Source organism: Salmo salar, chromosome 11 (assembly GCF_965601325.2).
Source record: "Salmo salar chromosome 11, fSalSal1, whole genome shotgun sequence".
NCBI classification, from domain to species: domain Eukaryota; kingdom Metazoa; phylum Chordata; class Actinopteri; order Salmoniformes; family Salmonidae; genus Salmo; species Salmo salar.
The window spans coordinates 42012763-42031589 of NC_138301.1; the positions used below are offsets into that span (position 1 = coordinate 42012763).

At 43.7% G+C, this 18827-nt stretch overlaps 1 protein-coding gene across 2 annotated transcripts; it reads left to right on the forward strand.

Annotated features, from left to right (window-relative positions):
- The first annotated feature begins 5485 nt into the window (after nucleotides 1-5485).
- LOC106595196 (membrane progestin receptor gamma-B) lies at nucleotides 5486-18755 on the forward strand. Of its 2 annotated transcripts, XM_045689559.2 has the most exons (8): nucleotides 5486-5593; nucleotides 5958-6085; nucleotides 7749-7954; nucleotides 10905-11031; nucleotides 13483-13527; nucleotides 15913-16009; nucleotides 16702-16846; nucleotides 17182-18755. In XM_045689559.2, exons 1-8 carry the CDS (start codon nucleotides 5540-5542, stop codon nucleotides 17460-17462), a joined length of 1083 nt encoding a protein of 360 aa, XP_045545515.1. In that variant the 5' UTR covers nucleotides 5486-5539; the 3' UTR covers nucleotides 17463-18755. The 2 variants fall into 2 exon arrangements, with proteins under 2 accessions (XP_045545515.1, XP_045545516.1); XM_045689560.2 differs by lacking the exon at nucleotides 13483-13527.
- Nucleotides 18756-18827: the final 72 nt, after the last annotated feature.

An 18827-nucleotide genomic window follows, 5' to 3' on the forward strand; every position in this document is an offset into this window, starting at 1 on the left:
CTAGACTACATTAACTAGACTACATTAAACTAGACTACATTAAACTAGACTACATTAACTAGACTACATTAAACTAGACTACATTAAACTACCTAATGGTTCATGTTTTCTTGCCGTCACCTGGTTACAAGTCCCAGTGAAGATGTTTTATGCGATCCCAGGCGGCAGATACTCCACACTACCAGGTAACAAAAACACAATGGTGTCTTGGGAGGAAATACAATGTTTTGATAAAGAATACCTCAGGGGCAAAATCTGTATAGCTTTCACAAGAGACTTTCTTCTGTTTGAACCTCGTTTGTCTTTATGTTCAGGCCTAATGGGCTTCCCATTTTGTTTTAAAAGTAATTCAAAGGAATGAATCACCAAGTCATCACAAATAGCATATTGAATGAATCACCAAGTCATCACAAATAGCATATTGAATGCATTGCATTTATTTGACATTTATTTGAAAGATGTACAAATATGTGCGATGTTTCATGTTGTGTTGTAGTCCTCCTGTAGAATACCTTATTGGTCCTTTACTTTGTTCTTTCCCTCTTTGTCTAGGGACATGTCACTTAAGTGAACCTGCCGGGTCTAGGGACATGTCACTTAGGTTAACCTGCCGGGTCTAGGGACATGTCACTTAAGTGAACCTGCCGGGTCTAGGGACATGTCACTTAGGTTAACCTGCCGGGTCTAGGGACATGTCACTTAAGTGAACCTGCCAGGTCTAGGGACATGTCACTTAGGTTAACCTGCCGGGTCTAGGGACATGTCACTTAGGTTAACCTGCCGGGTCTAGGGACATGTCACTTAGGTTAACCTGCCGGGTCTAGGGACATGTCACTTAGGTGAACCTGCCGGGTCTAGGGACATGTCACTTAGGTTAACCTGCCGGGTCTAGGGACATGTCACTTAGGTGAACCTGCCGGGTCTAGGGACATGTCACTTAGGTGAACCTGCCGGGTCTAGGGACATGTCACTTAGGTGAACCTGCCGGGTCTAGGGACATGTCACTTAGGTGAACCTGCCGGGTCTAGGGACATGTCACTTAGGTTAACCTGCCGGGTCTAGGGACATGTCACTTAGGTTAACCTGCCGGGTCTAGGGACATGTCACTTAGGTTAACCTGCCGAGTCTAGGGACATGTCACTTAGGTGAACCTGTCGGGTCTAGGGACATGTCACTTAGGTTAACCTGCCGGGTCTAGGGACATGTCACTTAGGTGAACCTGTCGGGTCTAGGGACATGTCACTTAGGTTAACCTGCCGGGTCTAGGGACATGTCACCTAGGTGAACCTGCCGGGTCTAGGGACATGTCACTTAGGTGAACCTGCCGGGTCTAAGGACATGTCACTTAGGTGAACCTGCCGGGTCTAGGGACATGTCACTTAGGTTAACCTGCCGGGTCTAGGGACATGTCACTTAGGTTGGTTAACCTGCCGGGTCTAGGGACATGTCACTTAGGTTGGTTAACCTGCCGGGTCTAGGGACATGTCACTTAGGTTGGTTAACCTGCCGGGTCTAGGGACATGTCACTTAGGTTGGTTAACCTGCCGGGTCTAGGGACATGTCACTTAGGTTGGTTAACCTGCCGGGTCTAGGGACATGTCACTTAGGTTGGTTAACCTGCCGGGTCTAGGGACATGTCACTTAGGTTGGTTAACCTGCCGGGTCTGGGGGACATGTCACTTAGGTTGGTTAACCTGCCGGGTCTGGGGACATGTCACTTAGGTTAACCTGCCGGGTCTAGGGACATGTCACTTAGGTTGGTTAACCTGCCGGGTCTAGGGACATGTCACTTAGGTTGGTTAACCTGCCGGGTCTAGGGACATGTCACTTAGGTTGGTTAACCTGCCGGGTCTGGGGACATGTCACTTAGGTTGGTTAACCTGCCGGGTCTGGGGACATGTCACTTAGGTTGGTTAACCTGCCGGGTCTAGGGACATGTCACTTAGGTTGGTTAACCTGCCGGGTCTAGGGACATGTCACTTAAGTTAACCTGCCGGGTCTAGGGACATGTCACTTAGGTTAACCTGCCGGGTCTAGGGACATGTCACTTAGGTGAACCTGCCGGGTCTAGGGACATGTCACTTAGGTGAACCTGCCGGGTCTAGGGACATGTCACTTAGGTTAACCTGCCGGGTCTAGGGACATGTCACTTAGGTTAACCTGCCGGGTCTAGGGACATGTCACTTAGGTTAACCTGCCGGGTCTAGGGACATGTCACTTAGGTGAACCTGTCGGGTCTAGGGACATGTCACTTAGGTTAACCTGCCGGGTCTAGGGAGATGTCACCTAGGTGAACCTGCCGGGTCTAGGGACATGTCACTTAGGTGAACCTGCCGGGTCTAGGGACATGTCACTTAGGTGAACCTGCCGGGTCTAGGGACATGTCACTTAGGTTGGTGAACCTGCCGGGTCTAGGGACATGTCACTTAGGTTGGTTAACCTGCCGGGTCTAGGGACATGTCACTTAGGTTGGTTAACCTGCCGGGTCTAGGGACATGTCACTTAGGTTGGTTAACCTGCCGGGTCTAGGGGCATGTCACTTAGGTTGGTTAACCTGCCGGGTCTAGGGACATGTCATTTAGGTTAACCTGCCGGGTCTAGGGACATGTCACTTAGGTTAACCTGCCGGGTCTGGGGACATGTCACTTAGGTTAACCTACCGGGTCTAGGGACATGTCACTTAGGTTGGTTAACCTGCCGGGTCTAGGGACATGTCACTTAGGTTAGTTAACCTGCCGGGTCTAGGGACATGTCACTTAGGTTAGTTAACCTGCCGGGTCTGGGGACATGTCACTTAGGTTGGTTAACCTGCCGGATCTGGGGACATGTCACTTAGGTTAGTTAACCTGCCGGGTCTGGGGAGATGTCTGGAGAGACCTGAAAATAGCTTTGCAGCAACTCTCCCCATCTAACCTGACAGAGCTTGAGAGAATCTGCAGAGAAGAATGGGATAAACTCCCCAAATACAGCTTTGCCAAGCTTGTAGCATCATACCCAAGAAGGATTGAGGCTGTAATCTATTATTATGAGCCATCCTCCCCTCCGCAGCCTCCACTGCACTGACCCTAAACCTTAACCTTAACATTACCCTTAACCCCAACCCTCACTTAACCTGACCCTACTCATAACTCTATCAAATTGTTGAGTATCTTCAGATAAAATGTGACATTAATTTGTAATGGTACTGCAGGTAAAAGATCAGGCTCTTCTATGATCTGTAGGACCATCATGTCTGTGCTGATATAGGCCTAGCCATGTAGTTGTTACTCAGTTTACACACTTGGTTAATTTTTACACATTCTAGTTGCTGAGATTTGAGATGAACTGTCCTCAAGTGAACCAAACCTAGAACTACAGTAGTTAGCAATGTCCAGTCAAAGAAATAAAACATCATTTGTAACTATATTCGAACGAACAAAGCAACAAAATAAAATTTCAAAAACAACATTTATTTACACATGACAGAAAATTACTAAGAAAAGGCCACACTTAATGTTACTACATCTATAGCAAAAGTGGAATATGTTTTCATTCTTTGCGTTCAGATTTTGAACAACATAACATGGAAGAATGTTGATTTAAGCTTTCAGTCATCTCTGGGTGTGACACTCGTTCTGTGGGCAGATGACATGTCTACATGCCTCTTTCTAACATGGAAGGAATGAGTGAAAGAGATGTTTCTTTCTGCCATTTACACCCTTCATTCATTGCCAGCCTTTATCTGGTGTGACTGAAACTCAGTTTGCATATTTGGCAGAGTTCAATATGGCTTGGTCCCAGATTTGTTTGTGCTGTTATGCAATGACCATACAGATGTAGGATCTTAATTTGATAAATCTTTTTGTTGCTGAGAATTTTCCTGCCGAGCAGGAAATGCAAACTTGTAGTGTATTCAAGGTTTAAAAAGTATTCTAAAGTTTAGAATTTCCACTTTAAAATGTCACTTCATTTGCTCTAATGAAAAATGTATCAACCCTTACAAAAATGTCCATTAATTATAATTCACATAATAATTCACATCTCCTGTTGCTACAGGATTATTTTCCTCCTGTAGCGAACTGGCTCAAATTAAGATCCTACATCTGTAGGAGTTGGAAAGACAGCACAAACAGGTCTGGGACCAGGCTAAATTCACTGCTAATCTCCAGACATCTTCACTTAGGTGTCTCTTAATGGAAAATGGCCACCCATTCTAAAGTGATTCTTAAGACAATGAATGTCAGTAACAGCTGGTTCCTTGGAGACTGAGGTAGTGCTTGTTTGTGTCACTGTTACCTTGAAGTTGAACCAAGACTCCTCACTGCGAAACCTTTTTTATAAATGTATTGTCAAGTGCAGGTAAAAAAATATAACATTTCATTACAATGAATAGCTTAAATAATACCTGTCTTTATTTTGTATTTCTTCCCCATGACTTGCATACACTCATGTACAGCATCAGAACAGGTACAACCATGCATACCCTCATGTACAGCATCAGAACAGGTACAACCATGCATACACTCATGTACAGCATCAGAACAGGTACAACCATGCATACACTCATGTACAGTATCAGAACAGGTACAACCATGCATACACTCATGTACAGCATCAGAACAGGTACAACCATGCAATCAGACAAAAACAAAAAAAAGAGTTCATATTCACGTCTTATTTCTTATTGATTTGCTCTTATTGACATGAATCTGATGTGGGACTGCCAGATATTATGGAAATCATTTGGTCTGCCTTTGATGTTACAGTAGGACCTAAATCTTGTCCTCAAGGATGTAGCTAGATATTTAATTTAGCCGCTGTGTTCAAGTAGGAGGATTGTAGATTTCCAGAATAATGTTATGCATTTCTTTGCTGCATGCATAGACGGATCAATATATATTTTTCTGCTACTTATTCCATGGATCTAGTTCACGAGTACCAAGCAGACACAAGCGAGGCAGGGGTTGAAATCTCTAAACATCACTGTGAAAGCTGCTAAATTTGCTGTACTGCTGTGCTCTTTCCCCTTTGTGATTGTTAAGCTACCGTAATCAGTCATTAACTCATTGTTTTTACTTCAGAGAACAATAGGCCAACTGATCTCAAAGACAAACTCTGTAACTCATAAACCACTATCTTTCAAAATATGAAAGCTTTTGGTTAGACTTCTGTTGCCTTTTTCAAAAGTTTTCTCCCTTGGCAGCTTTTTCGAAGAATGTGAATATTTTTGTGTGTCTGTGTGTGAACATGAACTCAGCTGCTCAACACCTTTTTGTCTTAGGGTGAAACTAGATGGGGTGTGCAGAGCCTGATGGGAGAGGGAGAGAGAGAGAGAGAGAGAGAGGAGGAGTGGAACAGGTGTACTGAATGTTCTGGGTGGGTGGGGAGTGGGAGGGAGGGAGGGAGGGAGGGAGGGAGGGAGGGAGGGAGGGAGGGAGGGAGGGGAGGGAGGAACCAACAGAACAACATAGCAACAACCTTATAAAGTGAAAGATGCTCCCTCTCTCTGGCTTCAGTTCATACAGCAAGTGAAGTCAACACCACTGTCCTCTCAGACAACATGCTCAGCCTTATTAAACTGCCCAGAGTCTTCACCATCAACCAAGTCCCAAAAGTAAGTTACTTTACTTCACTACGTTTTATAATGACATATCCTACAATATTATTTTCAGAGTCGAGGTTATATTTTCTATTTAAGTCCAGTTAATTCAGAAGTTGGACATGTGGACATGGAATTTGAGTGGAACACTATTCTGAATCATGTGTTTATTCTTGCCACTTAGAATGTCAAGAATGTATCATTGTGACTCCCCTCAAGAATGTATAGTCCTACTTTCACTGGGAAATATGTCAACATCATCACCATTGTGTTTATAGTAAACAGGTTACCCTCCATATGTATCTAGATATAGCCTACTACTGTGTGGTGAATGAGTGTTGGCCAACTGTGCAGTAACCCTGGGTTTTGTTTTGTTTAGGTGTTCCATGAGGACAGCATCATCTCAGGCTACCGACACCCTCGCAGCTCAGCCACTGACTGCATCCTCAGCCTCTTCCAGCTGACCAATGAAACGCTCAATATCTGGACACACTTCCTGCCCACATGGTATAGCCGAGCAACACCTGTTACACTTACGGGGTTCCTTGTGAACGTTTTGGTCACACTTTATTTGGATAGTCCCACACAAGATGCTCTGTAGATGCTCATACTATCAACAAACTATCTGTTTAGCAATTGCTTGCTAAATTTGGCTTAGGGTTAGGTTTAGAATCAGGGCTAGGGTTAGTGGATAGTTATTTCAATCAATCAAATGTATTTATAAAGCCCTTCTTACATCAGTTGATGTCACAATGTGCTGTACAGAAACATTGACATTTGTTTACAGTTATTGAACATCAACTGAACATCTACTTGGGACTATCTAAATAAAGTGTTACCCAGCACTAACACACCTAATTCAGGGTTGAATGGTTATTAGTTCATTAGTGCTGGGTAAGAACTAAAATGTGCACTCCTGTCACAGCAGTGGTATGTGTCCTTCAGACAGAGTTGTAGTAAATTCACAACCTTAACATCCTTCATAGATTAAAACAAACTGAGCTCTTTTCCTTAGATTCTTTATTCCAAAACTCTTCATCCTCAAAAAACAATGATCCGTATAGTTAAATGTGTGTCAGGTAATCCTGTGAATTGTAGTTAATAGAAGATGGGGGGACTTCTCAAACTATTTAATAACCCGTATAACATCTCTTTGAGGATCATTGTAGTATTCAATGCAGACCCGCCCCCATGGCAGTCCTCTGCTTCTTATTAAGGATGTGTAAAGAGCAGGTGTAGTCATTAAACATGATGGCTAACTAGAACCTCAGGGGACAGTCTCGTGTCAGTGATACTGGAGGCTTGACTGAGACGAAAGTAAACAGTTGAACTTTTCTCTCATGTTTAGTGTTATCTTTATAATTTGGATACGAACAATGAACATAACATGTCTTTTAATGACAGAAAAGAAGCAACTGCATATTGAAACATGCTCTCTCACACTCAATTCCCTGGAACAATGTTGCTTTGGATTTGGACTAAACCAGAAAACATGATTAGCAGGTTTTAGTGAATAGCAGCTGAAGCATATTCCACAGGCTTGAGGCCTTCCACAGGAAGTAGTAGTTGATTAGCAGTGTAGCATGGTGTATGTGACTGTGTCTACCTGATGATGACAGTCGTTAAGACACTTGCCTCTGCACTGCAAGGATCAAGGACTCCTCTTTCTATTTCTCTCTCCCTCTCTCTCTGTCTCCCTCTTCTCTCTCTTCTCACAGCTCTCAAATGAGTTGCCACAATTAGTGAACAGCTCAGTGTAGTAATGGGGAAAACCACAAATAAGGTTTATTTGTTAATGAGGCGTGCAGAGACATGGAAACACAGCCCACTGCCTCTGTAACTACTGTGTACAGGCCAGGGAAAACCTTGTGGTAGATACAGTAACTCACTGTGGCTGACTGAACTGGAGAATACAGTAATCTTACAAAAGACCAGGCTGGTTAAAGGGGATTTATTTCTTTTTTTAAGCTATCACTGTGATGTTTAGGCAAACAATCCAAAATAACTATTTAATTTTGAAGAATCATAATTAACTTGCATTCTGATTTAATGCTGAAACAAGTACCACAAAATTGGTAAACGATTGCTCCCCCGATAAACAATTGGTCCTGAAAGGAATGCGTCCTCCAGTGCCAAACTAACCCCCTCTGTCCTCTGTGTGTCCTGACAGGTACTTCTTCTGGAAGCTGCTGACGGTGGTCCTGATGCAGGACGTGTGGCGCGACTCGTTCACATGGCCGCTCCTGATGTTCCTGATGTCGTGCTGTGTGTACCCGCTGGCCTCTAGCTGTGCCCACACCTTTAGCACCATGTCAACGCGCGCGCGACACATCTGCTTCTTCTTCGACTACGGAGCTCTGAGTCTCTACAGCCTGGGTGAGTAGACATGTCATAGAAATAGAATTCTTTTCAAAAGAACATTGTTGCCCCTAGCAACATGACTACATTACATTACATTTAAGTCATTTAGCAGACGCTCTTATCCAGTGCGACTTACAAATTGGTGCATTCACCTTATGATATCCAGTGAAACAACCACTTTACAATAGTGCATCTAAATCTTTTAAGGGGGGGGGGGGGGGGGGGTTAGAAGGATTACTTTATCCTATCCTAGGTATTCCTTAAAGAGGTGGGGTTTCAGGTGTCTCCGGAAGGTGGTGATTGACTCCGCTGTCCTGGCGTCGTGAGGGAGCTTGTTCCACCATTGGGGTGCCAGAGCAGCGAACAGTTTTGACTGGGCTGAGCGGGAACTGTGCTTCCTCAGAAGTAGGGGGGCCAGCAGGCCAGAGGTGGATGAACGCAGTGCCCTTGTTTGGGTGTAGGGCCTGATCAGAGCCTGAAGGTATGGAGGTGCCTGTTGTAGAGCATGAACCTACAGGATCGGGTCACCGCCTTGATGTTAGTGGAGAACGACAGGGTGTTGTCCAGGATCACGCCAAGGTTCTTAGCACTCTGGGAGGAGGACACAAGGGAGTTGTCAACCGTGATGGCGAGATCATGGAACGGGCAGTCCTTCCCCGGGAGGAAGAGCAGCTCCGTCTTGCCGAGGTTCAGCTTGAGCTGGTGATCCGTCATCCACACTGATATGTCTGATAGACATGCAGAGATGCGATTCGCCGCCTGGTTATCAGAAGGGGGAAAGGAGAAGATTAATTGTGTGTCGTCTGCATAGCAATTAATCTTCTCCTTTCCCCCTTCTGATAACCAGGCGGCGAATCGCATCTCTGCATGTCTGTCAGACATATAGACCCGATCCTGTAGGTTCATGCTCTACAACATTCGCAGAGTACGACCCTGCCTCACACAGGAAGCGGCGCAGGTCCTAATCCAGGCACTTGTCATCTCCCGTCTGGATTACTGCAACTCGCTGTTGGCTGGGCTCCCTGCCTGTGCCATTAAACCCCTACAACTCATCCAGAACGCCGCAGCCCGTCTGGTGTTCAACCTTCCCAAGTTCTCTCACGTCACCCCGCTCCTCCGCTCTCTCCACTGGCTTCCAGTTGAAGCTCGCATCCGCTACAAGACCATGGTGATTGCCTACGGAGCTGTGAAGGGAACGGCACCTCCATACCTTCAGGCTCTGATCAGGCCCTACACCCAAATAAGGGCACTGCGTTCATCCACCACTGGCCTGCTGGCCCCCCTACCTCTGAGGAAGCACAGTTCCCGCTCAGCCCAGTCAAAACTGTTCGCTGCTCTGGCACCCCAATTGTGGAACAAGCTCCCTCACGACGCCAGGACAGCGGAGTCAATCACCACCTTCCGGAGACACCTGAAACCCCACCTCTTTAAGGAATACCTAGGATAGGATAAAGTAATCCTTCTAACCCCCCCCCCCCCCCCCCCCCCCTTAAAAGATTTAGATGCACTATTGTAAAGTGGTTGTTCCACTGGATATCATAAGGTGAATGCACCATTTTGTAAGTCGCTCTGGATAAGAGCGTCTGCTAAATGACTTAAATGTAATGTAAATGTAATTAATTGTGTGTCGTCTGCATAGCAATGATAGGAGAGACCATGTGTGGATATGACAGAGCCAAGTGACTTGGTGTATAGCGAGAATAGGAGAGGGCCTAGAACAGAGCCCAGAGACTACTATATTATGCAGGTGTATTTCTAGAGGGAAAGGCATTGTATGGATTCTATCTAGTCAATGTATAAGGGGTTGGATTTGTATAGAGTTTTGAACCTGCAGGTCTTTTAACTGAGAGTCGTTGTATGATACCCTGATGGAGTTAGAATGGGTAGGAAGCACAGGAGGTTGGTGGCACCTTTACTGGGGAGGATGGACTTGTGGTAATGGCTGGAGCAGAATCTGTGGAATGGTATCAAATACATCAAACATTGTTTGATGCCATTCCATTTGCTCCATTCCAGCCATTATTATGAGTTGTCCTCCCCTCAGCAGCCTCCACTGGTAGAAAGGGAATGTAGTCCCATTCAAATGGATGTTCTGTGGTGGGTACACTGGCCAGTCATACTTTTGATGTACAATTTGGAGTGTTGGATTGATCACATTAAACATCTATGCCTGTTTCATTTGATCTAATTCTGTGGTTTCCGCCAATCCCAAATCAACCCCTAGTCGCTTGTTAATTCCTCATTACAGATCTGATGGAAGTACATGTGTCTGAGATAAATGGCACCAACTGCCTGGCCAGGCTCTATGACCATATTTGGCCCACCCATTCAATCCTTTTGGATTTTGGAGGGGCTTACAAAAGGTGACTAGGCGTGGCAGTTGGGGTGGCAGTAGGGGTTGATGTGGAAAAACGCATGCATAATGGTTTGCATTTATATAGCTCTGCACCCAGTTTTAAAAATCCCTTAATGTGTAGCAGGTCTTGAACAGGACATAATGTACAGTCAGGGTAACTATACCCTCAACTAACTAATGTGAAGCACCAACCTGCCATACAAAGGGTGTTATTAGTTATGGAATGCATGCAGGAATGTGCTTAACCACATGTACCATGCATACTGAGTCCTGGACCAACCAGTCCTCAGATTGGAATCTACACTTCTGCCAGCATCTGCATGCTGAAGGGTGACAGTGTGTGTTTGTGTGTACACACGCATTAATGCCTTAGCCTCATGAGTTCCCAAATGTAGGATCTTAATTTGAGCCAGTTTGCAACAGCATGAAAGATCTCCTGAAACAGGGTGATCAAATTAAGATCCTCCATCTGTATGTGTGTATATTATACACATCAATATAGTCTATGGTATATACACATAGTTTGCAGTGCCTCTGTATGCACACACATGTTTATGTATTTGTGTCTATTCCTGCATGTTTGGTTATGCATATTTCTTTCCCCTCCAGGCTCTGCCATAACATATTCTGCCTACGTGATTCCTGATAAGTGGGTGAACAGTTTGTTCCACCAGTACTATATCCCCATCGCTGTGGTAAACACTGTCATCTGTACCGCCTTAGCCTGCTACTCCAGGTAAGAGAGCTTTCTACTGGAAGGCCACTGTTGTTTGCAGGTTAACGTTTTTCCTTGTTCTGGAGGCAGCTCTGCAGAGTGGTCATTAGCTGGCACAGCCACAAAGTCATCAAATCTGATTTAAACCTAACCTTAACCCCAACCTTAACCACACTGCTAAACCTAACCTTAACCCCAACCTTAACCACACTGCTAACCATCATGCCTAAACCTAACCTTAACCTAACCTTAACCACACTGCTAACCATCATGCCTAAACCTAACCTTAACCCTAACCACATGGCTAAATCTAACCTTAACCCCAACTTTAACCACACTGCTAACCATCATGCCTAAACCTAACCTTAACCCTAACCACACTGCTAAATCTAACCTTAACCCCAACTTTAACCACACTGCTAACCATCATGCCTAAACCTAACCTTAACCCTAACCTTAACCACACTGCTAACCATCATGCCTAAACCTAACCTTAACCCTAACCTTAATCACACTGCTAAACCTAACCTTAACCCCAACCTTAACCACACTGCTAACCATCATGCCTAAACCTAACCTTAACCTAACCTTAACCACACTGCTAAATCTAACCTTAACCCCAACTTTAACCACACTGCTAACCATCATGCCTAAACCTAACCTTAACCCTAACCTTAATCACACTGCTAAACCTAACCTTAACCCCAACCTTAACCACACTGCTAACCATCATGCCTAAACCTAACCTTAACCCTAACCTTAACCACACTGCTAACCATCATGCCTAAACCTAACCTTAACCCTAACCACACTGCTAAATCTAACCTTAACCCCAACTTTAACCACACTGCTAACCATCATGCCTAAACCTAACCTTAACCCTAACCTTAACCACACTGCTAAACCTAACCTTAACCCCAACTTTAACCACACTGCTAACCATCATGCCTAAACCTAACCTTAACCCTAACCTTAACCACACTGCTAAACCTAACCTTAACCCCAACTTTAACCACACTGCTAACCATCATGCCTAAACCTAACCTTAACCCTAACCTTAACCACACTGCTAAATCTAACCTTAACCCCAACCTTAACCACACTGCTAACCATCATGCCTAAATCTAACCTTAACCCTAACCTTAACCACACTGCTAACCATCATGCCTAAATCTAACCCTAACCTTAACCACACTGCTAAATCTAACCTTAACCCCAACCTTAACCACACTGCTAACCATCATGCCTAAACCTAACCTTAACCCTAACCTTAACCACACTGCTAAACCTAACCTTAACCCCAACTTTAACCACACTGCTAACCATCATGCCTAAACCTAACCTTAACCCTAACCTTAACCACACTGCTAAACCTAACCTTAACCCCAACTTTAACCACACTGCTAACCATCATGCCTAAACCTAACCTTAACCCTAACCTTAACCACACTGCTAAATCTAACCTTAACCCCAACCTTAACCACACTGCTAACCATCATGCCTAAATCTAACCTTAACCCTAACCTTAACCACACTGCTAACCATCATGCCTAAATCTAACCTTAACCCTAACCTTAACCACACTGCTAAATCTAACCTTAACCCCAACCTTAACCACACTGCTAACCATCATGCCTAAACCTAACCTTAACACTAACCTTAACCACACTGCTAAACCTAACCTTAACCCCAACCTTAACCACACTGCTAAACCTAACCTTAACCCAACCTTAACCACACTGCTAAATCTAACCTTAACCCCAACCTTAACCACACTGCTAAATCTAACCTTAACCCAACCTTAACCACACTGCTAAATCTAACCGTAAATGAAAACCAAAAAGCAAATGTTTGTTTTCATGAATGTTTACAATATAGCCAGCTGGCCTATCTAAGGGGAAAACGCTCAGTTCTGCCTCCAGGACAAGACTCATGACAATAAATGTCAACCTGCCTGTTGTTTAGCAACCACTCAATCTCAGGCATCTCATAGTGCTAATGAGGATATTGTATAATTATCTCTGGGTTTTAAAGGAATGTGATTGTACAACTTGACCCCTAGCTTTGGATGTTGTGAATTAATAAGATTACAAAATGACAATATTCCTCCAACCAGAAACAATCACATTTAGTCTAAATCCTACTGTGTGGACACATATTTGACATTAAACATTTTAATGTACATTTCATGTAGATTTGATACACACACTGCTGTTAATTAATTTTGGGGAATGAAACTGCTCCTTTCAGCTCCTTTCTGTCAAAATATCTTGCATGATAGGAGGCAAATTGGACCAGTATTTTACCTCAGCTTAGCTTCACTGTGTAGAAGCTTGTCATCGTACACTAAGCCAACACGTTGTTGTTAAAACGCACACTGACTGGTTTGCCTACATTTCTTCATAATTATTACTGAGTATTCTCTGCTTGATGGCAGTCTCACAATGCTTCTCCCTCCTCTTTTCTGCTAAGGCTTGGTTTACCATATATCCAATATAACCATGACATCATAAAAAGGTAAACATCATGTCGTCTCCGTTAGTCATGCGTTTTCTTTTGCTCTCTGTCAACTGCTGTGCTACTGCTAACCTAACTCACTGTGCTACTGCTAACCTAACTCACTGTCTATCACAGGAGGTTGGTGGCACCTTAATTGGGGAGGATGGGCTCATGGTAGTGGCTGGAGCGGAATGGGTGGAATGGTATCAAATACATCAACCACTTGGTTTCCATTTTCACATATGTAGACACTGGTTTGGTGCTGGAGATAATGAATATGAGGTTGAAAAGTGGCGGAGTTGCCCTTGAAATGTTAGTGGCACTATGCACCTCCCTTTTCAATTATGTGGTGTGAGCTAACAAAAAAACATGTAGGCCTCGTCACTCCATAGATAGACTATCAAGTGTGGTTTTAGTTGGAAGAGGTAGTAAGGAGAGGAAAGACATGTACAGTAGTTAGCAACAGATCGTGTGTTCTTTATGTGAAGAGGGAGTTGGCTTCATTTACACTGGAATGTGTTTCAAAGCTACAAAAACAGAATCTATTTTGCTAATCTGATCTGACAATGACTCAGCAGTTATGGTTGTGTGAAAGGTAAGGAGAGCAAGTGAGTGAATTTAATTGAAGCCGTGCATTCGGAAAGCATTCAGACCCCTTGACTTTTCCCACATTTGTTACATTACAGCCTTAAAAAAAGTGTTTTTGCTATTAAACTAGAAATTGAGCTCATGTGCATCCTGTTTCCATTGATCCTCCTTGAGATGTTTCTACAACTTGATTGAAGACCACCTGTGGCAAATTCAATTGATTGGATATGATGTGGAAAAGCACATGTCTATATAAGGTCCCACAGTTGACAGTGCAGGTCAGAGCAAAAATCAAGCCATGAGGTCGAAGGAATTATCCGTAGAGCTCCGAGACAGGATTGTGTCGAGGCACAGATCTGGGGAACGTTACCAAAACATTTCTGCAGCATTGAAGGTCCCCAAGAACACAGTGGCCTCCATCATACTTAAACGGCAGAAGTTTAGAACCACCAAGAATCTTCCTAGAGCTGGCCGCTCGGCCAAACTAAGCAATCGGGGGAGAAGGAACTTGGTCAGGGAGGTGACCAAGAACCCGATGGTCACTCTGATAGAGGTCCAGAGTTCCTCTGTGGAGATGGGAGAATCTTCCAGCCATTTCTACAGCGCTCCACCAATCCGGCCTTTATGGTAGTGGCCAGACAGAAGCCACTCTTCAGTAAAAGGCACATGACAGCCTTCTTGGAGTTTGCCAAAAGGCACCTAAAGGACTCTCCGACCATGAGAAACAAGATTCTCTGGTCTGATGAAACCGAGATTGAACTCTTTGGCCTGAATGCCAAGGGTCACGTCTGGAAGGATCCGGCAACATCACTACAGTGAAGCATGGTGGTGGCAGCATTATGCTGTGGGGATGTTTTTCAGCGGCAGGGAATGGGAGACTTGATGAAAATCTGCTCCATAACTCTCAGGACCTCAGACTGGGGTGAAGGTTCACCTTCCAACAGGACAACGACCCTAAGCACATAGCCAAGCCAACACAGGAGTGGCTTTCGGACCAGTCTTTGAGTGGCCCAGCCAGAGCCCGGACTTGAACCCAATCGAATATCTCTGGAGAGCCCTGACAATAGCTGTGCATCAACGCTCCCCATCCAACCTGATAGCGCTTGAGAGGATCTGCAGAGAAGAATGGGAGAAACTCCCCAAATACAGGTGTGCCAAGCTTGTAGCATCATACCCAAGAAGACTCGAGGGTGTAATCGCTGCCAAAGGTGCTTCAGCAAAGTACTTAGTAAAGGGTCTGAATACTTATGTAAATGTGATATTTCTGTTTATTTTTTATTTTTAATACATTTACAAAATGTATTTATTGGGTATTGTGTGTAGATTGATGAGGGGAAGGAAAACATTTGAATCCATTTTAGAATAAGGCTATAACGTAACAAAATGTGGAAAAAGTCCAGTGGTCTCAATACTCTCCAAATGCACTGTAAGTGATTTGTGATGGGAATATAAAACCATGAAAATGTCCTGTGTAATATTTAAACAAGATGAGTTCATGCTAGATACAAAAATGCACTGAAAAAGTGTCTATTTGGGAGCAAGTTCATAAAGGCTACAGTTTATTCCCAAATTCAGTAACGGGAAATAGGTTTCTAATAATTTGAATAACCATGCAACAGTAATGCAATAATTTGTTCCCTAGACGCTGTTAAGAGCATCTTCTATTCATCTATCCTTAATGCACAGAGATGGGGAACAAAGAGATGGCATACGTTGATGAATTAAAATCCGTAATTATTTGCAGTGTATAATGAATGTGCATGGATTTGGCTCATTGTGATGGCTGATAAAACAACCATAACATTTTTGTTTCAGATTCTCAGAGTGTAAGAGCCCAAAGTTTGGCAAATTTCTCCGCATTCTAGCTTTCGCATTACCCTACCTGTTCGACAACATTCCTCTCTTCTACAGGGTGAGTCATTACATTTCTCACCCCTCTGTGTGACAGACGCACCTTCTCCTGTGCCTGAGGAAAAGTTGAAAAGTATAGAACAGTGTTTGTCATGTTGAAGTGTACTGTGTCAATGTTTGATTCATGTGATGTTTCTATCATTTTTTTGCCAGATCGTGGGACTAGGGATGAAAATGAGCTGAAGCTAGTATTGTCTGATTATTGTACGACTATATATTTTGAAACCTAGCAAGCTCTGAACACTTTGTTGTCTGGTTAATGGTATAATTATGGTCAAGTCAGTGGAATGCAGGTGTACAGTTAAGTATTTATGAACAGTTCTGAAATTCAGCTATTGGATCTTAATTTGACCAGTTTCTCACAGCAGTAAAATAATCCTGCAGCAACAGAAATGTTGATTATAATTATTGATTATAATTAATTTTTGTATGGGTTGATACGTTTTTAGTTAGGGCAAATCAAGTCTGAAATTTTGAACTGTAAATTACCAATGTTAAAATATTTTTTAAAGCTCAAATACACTACAAGTTGGTGTTTCCTGCTGTATAGGAAATGTCCTGCAACAACCGGGTGATCAAATTAATATTCTACACCTGTACCATGCTATCTTGGTTCAACAGCCATGTGGAGTATGACTGTGATGAAGCCTGTCACGTGACGCGAGGCTAATACATTCTACTGTGTTTTGACAGCTCTTCTTGTGTGTGGGTGAGGGCTGCACTGACAACGATACCAACGCTCTCCACCACACCCACATCGTCATGGCCTTCCTGACCGCATTCCTCTTCGCCACACACCTACCAGAGCGCCTGGCCCCCGGCAGCTTCGACTACATAGGTCAAAGTGCATGGTCTATCTGGAAAGGCTGCTTGTTTGATACATTCAGAATGATTTGTCACTGTACTGTGCAAGACTTGTTGCAATACAGTGGATACTGATCAACACTGGCTTGACATTAGTGGTATGACATATGTAGCATTAAAACAACATAGTAGTCTTTATATCACTGCCTCTGGGTCTCACCGTGCCTTCCTGTTTCCCCCTTATGCTGTGGAGGCCAGTTCTTCTGTGGCTGGCCAGTTACAGTTCTCCTCCTTGAGTTCTGCTTCGTACCTTTCCTGTACCACTACTACTGTAGGTATTTAACCACAGTCCTTTTGCACCCTCTGCAGGTCACAGCCACCAACTGTTCCACGTGTTCGGCATAATCGGCACTCATTTCCAGATGGAGGCCATTGAGCAGGACATGGTGACGCGACGCCCGTGGCTCCTCACGTACTCTCTGCCCATCACCTTCACCAACACACTGGGGGCGGCACTGCTGAGTGTAACCCTCAGCCTTGGCATCATCTTCCTCTTTAGTCTGCCTCTGCTCTGGTCAGCCACCCAGGGAGAACACACTGAGAAGAAGACACAGTCACATCCAATAGCCAAGGGCTGCCAGTACCACTAGCACTAGCCATTAGCCACATGCTAATGACAATGTATACGGGATGTAGGAACTGGATGGTTCAGTTGGTGGAGCATGGTGCCTGTAATGCCAGGATTGTGGATTCGATTCACAGGGCCACCCACACGTAAAATGTATACAAGCATGAATGTAAGTCACTTTGGATAAGAGTGTCTGCTAAATGGCATATATTTGTATTATATTACTATTATTAAACTGGACACTGTGGTGGGGTGGGCCTGGGAGAAGAGGTGAACAAGTGAAGTGACCCACTATGACTTCTTGGTGTTGGATAGAGGTGAAGTCATGACAAGATACAATGCTGAAGGGGCAATGAAATGTTCTTCACATTATGTCAGCATGGATGAATAAACTGGTAGCTGAGCAAGAGCTCCAGATATACTACAATGAGGGACAGACAGTGGTACCTCTGGTAGTATTACATTGACTATAGAACTAGTACACAGTACTAAACACATAGGCCTTGCTTTTGTTCTCTGATTTACCAACGCTACTGAGGAGCAGGAAGAGACTGGAGCAGTGGGAAGTCAAACTGTATATGAAGAATCAATCCACTGATGAGCAGGAAGAGACTGGAGCAGTGGGAAGTCAAACTGTATATGAAGAATCAATCCACTGAGGAGCAGGAAGAGACTGGAGCAGTGGGAAGTCAAACTGTATATGAAGAATCAATCCACTGAGGAGCAGGAAGAGACTGGAGCAGTGGGAAGTCAAACTGTATATGAAGAATCAATCCACTGAGGAGCAGGAAGAGACTGGAGCAGTGGGAAGTCAAACTGTATATGAAGAATCAATCCACTGAGGAGCAGGAAGAGACTGGAGCAGTGGGAAGTCAAACTGTTTATGAAGAATCAATCCACTGAATGTTACATGAAGAGGAATTTTCAATATTCCTTCAATTTCATTATTCTTTCTTTTTAAACACATTATTTTTATACTAAATATATTGATCACTTGATCATTTTTATACACAAACAATGGATATGTACCACAAACATATATCAACAATATTAGGGCCACAGTCTGTAGTCTAAGGGCTGTTCAGTAGAGGGTTTTGGTAGTCTACTGTAAACTAAAATCAGCACTGAAGGATACAATAACTTATTAATGAAGTGTATGATGGTCAGCTACAAAAGTGAAGGTGCCTTTTAGAGATAAAAATGATACATGTCACATCGCTTTCCTGTACACTGTTAAGTACAGTATTATTTAAAGCATCACCAAGAGATTATAGTTCTCCGTTAAACATTAAACATTTTCTTTGGCTCCTGTAAATCTTGTCTTATTTTAGTTCATATATTTTGTAATGTTATTTATTGTGAATTCCCATAAAAGGTGTATGTGTAT

Excerpts from the sequence above, each read along its gene's own strand:
- LOC106595196 (XM_045689559.2), top strand. The coding sequence starts at position 5,540 with ATGCTCAGCCTTATTAAACTGCCCAGAGTCTTCACCATCAACCAAGTC. Across the intron at positions 6,086-7,748 it reads ACACACTTCCTGCCCACATG|GTACTTCTTCTGGAAGCTGC; the intron begins GTATAGCCGAGC and ends GTGTCCTGACAG. Across the intron at positions 16,010-16,701 it reads ACATTCCTCTCTTCTACAGG|CTCTTCTTGTGTGTGGGTGA; the intron begins GTGAGTCATTAC and ends GTGTTTTGACAG.